At 42.2% G+C, this 3,478-nt stretch overlaps 1 protein-coding gene across 1 annotated transcript; it reads left to right on the top strand.

The window, feature by feature from the left end:
- Positions 1–2,680: 2,680 nt before the first annotated feature.
- LOC120084786 lies at positions 2,681–3,256 on the top strand. The gene has a single exon (XM_039040605.1). It carries the CDS (start codon positions 2,681–2,683, stop codon positions 3,254–3,256), a length of 576 nt encoding a protein of 191 aa, XP_038896533.1.
- The last annotated feature ends 222 nt before the right edge of the window (positions 3,257–3,478 follow it).

The raw sequence follows: 3,478 nt of genomic DNA, 5'->3' as shown, positions 1-3,478 counted from the left end.
GTGAAGATGCCATTTTGATCTATCGAGAGAGGGTTAGAAGAATGCGTTAAATAAAGCGAGTAGTACTTCTAGACATGGAAGCAACCTTGCATTCATTACGTTATTCTCTGTTTCACCACAGACATGTGAAGCATGGCCGATCACTGAAAGGTGTACGCCAAGAGAAGAGCGGAACAATATTCCTAGCTTCAATGCAATTGAGAACTTGCGTTGTTTATATTATTTATCTTTCTCTTTCTATTCTGTTCATAAGACTTGCCGCCACATTCCACGTTCTTTGCATAACCTTCGTAGCCAGCCTTGACCTCAGCATCTTGTATCATGAGCCTGTATCTTGTATCATCTAGCTTAGGTTTACTGTATTTTTATTTTATTATCGCATCTTTACTGTTTTACTTTATTTTATTGCAATTTATATACCTGTACAAACACATTTTTAAAGATTGAAAACCTTGTCGCATATTTCATGAACATATCGCAATAACCTAAAACAGTCCCTGTGTTCGACCTCAGATCACACCGAGAAACTTGCGGTGGAATTACACTTGGTTCCATCGTAAGGAAACTTTTGACAACTCATGGCATACTACGTGAACATCCATAATTAACGCATATCTAGCAGTAGTATCGTATCATTTCGAGCATAGAACATCATCATTCTACGACTCTATATCTCTAGCGTTCAACAAATTTATGGCGACGTTACCGGGGAATGGTTAATGGTTAGTGTTGAATATTTTTATGTTATGTACAGGACAGATCTCTTTGGACTGACTGTTCAACGCGGAGAGCAGTCTGACAGCTTACGAGTGCTGGAGTGATCTGGTAATTCTAAGTGGACCCAGAGATCAAGTGTATTCTTCGCGTAGAGTTCATCAGGGCTAAATTAATTGGTGAAGAAGTATGGCTGATGAGAATGTGGCACCTGTTCAAAACCAAAGGGGAGATTTGCCAGTGCAAGATCTCGTTTCTCTTGCTGCTGACCAGAACATCCCTATGAGGGAATATGCGGCGCCAAATTTCTATAATTTTTCACCAGGAATTTCAAGACCAGTAGTTGAGGGGAATGCAGGCTTTGAAATAAAACCTATTATGCTACAAATGATTCAGAATGTGAGACAATTCGGAGGATTACAGGGAGAAGACCCACACACTCATTTAACAAATTTTATAGACATGTGTAGCGCATTCTCCATGCCTGATGTAACTCAAGAAAGTCTTAAACTATACCTATTCCCGTACACATTGCGGGATGAAGCAAAGATGTGGGCTCAAGCATTAGAACCAGATGAAATTAATGGATGGGAGCAGTTGGTTGATAGGTTCATGAACAGATTTTTCCCTTCATCTGTCAACGCAAAGAGGCAGAGGGAGGTTTTGAATTTCGAACAAAAAGGGTTATGAAACCTTGAGCACCGCCTGGGTGCGATTCAAGCAGTTAGGGAAGAGTTGTCCGCATATCGGGATTCCTGATAGTATTTTGATGGAAACCTTTTACAATGGCCTAGACCAATCAATGCAAGCAGTTGTCGATGCCTCCGTAGAAGGAGGATTAATGAATAAGTCATATACGGAAGCAAAGAACATATTGGATCGCACCTCGCGACATTCTGACGAGTGGATTGATACCGGGCTTGAGGTAAGAGGTCGGGAGCAAGAAAGAGTAGAAAGGGTCGATGTGCCAATGGACACAATGAGCGAATTGGTCGAGCAAATGACCACAATGACCTCACTCCTCCAGACGGTGGCTAATCAACAGAGAACTCTCTCTCAAGGAACAGCACAAGTTAATGCGGTGACTCATGTGACTGCAATGGATTGCATTCAATGGGGAGAGGTACATCCGATAGACGTCTGCCCATGGAATCAACAACCCATATATGCCATTTATGATGAATCATTAGGCAACAACCACAACCCTGGTTGGTGGGGTCACCCAATTTTGGGTTTGGATGAGAATTTCAATTAGGAGGGCCATAGTTTCTATCAGCTCAGTTATCAAAAGGATCGAGGCAACCCTCTGGTCTTCACTAATCTGAACTACAGCTCAAGTAATTCTCAAGGTACGCCACCCTGTGACCAACTGTTCGCATATGATACCTCTTGCAGTACCTCGTCTCTGGAGACATCATTAAAACATTATATTGAAAAAAGCGAGGCAATGAGACAATCGCAAGCTGACTCTCTTAAAGAATTAAAAGATCATATAGATCAACTTATGAGGGAATTAAAGAAGAAAGCACCTGGTACGTAGCACGAAAACTCAGGAGTGTCGAGGCCAAGAGGTAAAGAACAATGTCATGCAGTGACATTGAGGAGTGGCAGAACGACGGCCCCTATTATGCCAAAAGTACCAGATGCGGTAACAACACCAGCAAATTTGACTGTTGATGATGACCAGTTACTTAATAACAGAAGTAGCACCAGTTCAGAAGTAAGATCATCTACAAAAGATGAAGCTCCTTAAGACATGAATTCTCAATCAACACAACCTCCAACCAATGACACATAGCAAGCACAAGACCTCACCAAACAGTAAAGAGAACAAGAAACACGGCGGGATCCTCCACCTTTCCCATCCAGGCTGAAAAAGAAAGACGATAGCAAGCAATTTCAGAGGCTTATGGACATTCTCCGACAGCTACACATTAATATTCCCTTGATAGAAGCATTAGAGTAGATGCCGAGTTATGTGAAATTTCTCAAGGATATTCTCACCAACAAGAGAAGGATTGGGGAAAATGAAACATTTGCACTAACATATGAGTGTGGCACTCTGTTTCAAAACAATCTCCCTACTAAAATGAAGGACCCGGGGACTTTTACATTGCCCTGCACCATAGGAGGGAAGATGGTAGGAAACGTGCTGTGTGATTTGGGGGCAAGCATAAATTTGATACCCATGTCAATTTTTAAGAAGTTGGACATCGGTGAAGCAAGGCCAACCATGATCACATTACAGCTAGCCAATAGATTGATAAAGCTTCCTGAAGGCAAGATAGAAGATTTTCTCGTGCAAGTGGACAAGTTTATCTTCCCAGCAGACTTTGTATTGGATTATGAGGCCGATAGAGAAATCCCTATCATCCTGGGATGCCCATTTCTCGCCACAGGGCGAGCGTTAATCGATGAGCAGAAAGGAGAGTTGACCATCCGAGTCGATGATCAAGAAGTAAAATTCAACGTACTCAATGCGTTGAAGTACCCAGAAGATATAGAGAACTGCCAATATATCGAGAAGCTGTATGGAGAATAGTGGCACGAACCCCTGAAGGAAATGAAGGAGGAGGATTTTGAAGTCGGCACAATGTTGGAGGAGGACTGCACCGTAATTCATTGTGAATCTAATTTTGAACCGCTCAAGTTATCTGAATGGGCATCACAGTGCATTAAGCCATCTTTAGAAGAGCCACCTATGTTAGAGTTAAAGTCGTTGCCAGTGCACCTAAAGTATGCTTACTTAGGAAGTAACGACACG

Source organism: Benincasa hispida, chromosome 9 (genome assembly GCF_009727055.1).
Source record: "Benincasa hispida cultivar B227 chromosome 9, ASM972705v1, whole genome shotgun sequence".
Lineage (NCBI taxonomy): Eukaryota > Viridiplantae > Streptophyta > Magnoliopsida > Cucurbitales > Cucurbitaceae > Benincasa > Benincasa hispida.
This window is presented reverse-complemented; position numbering and strand designations above follow the sequence as displayed.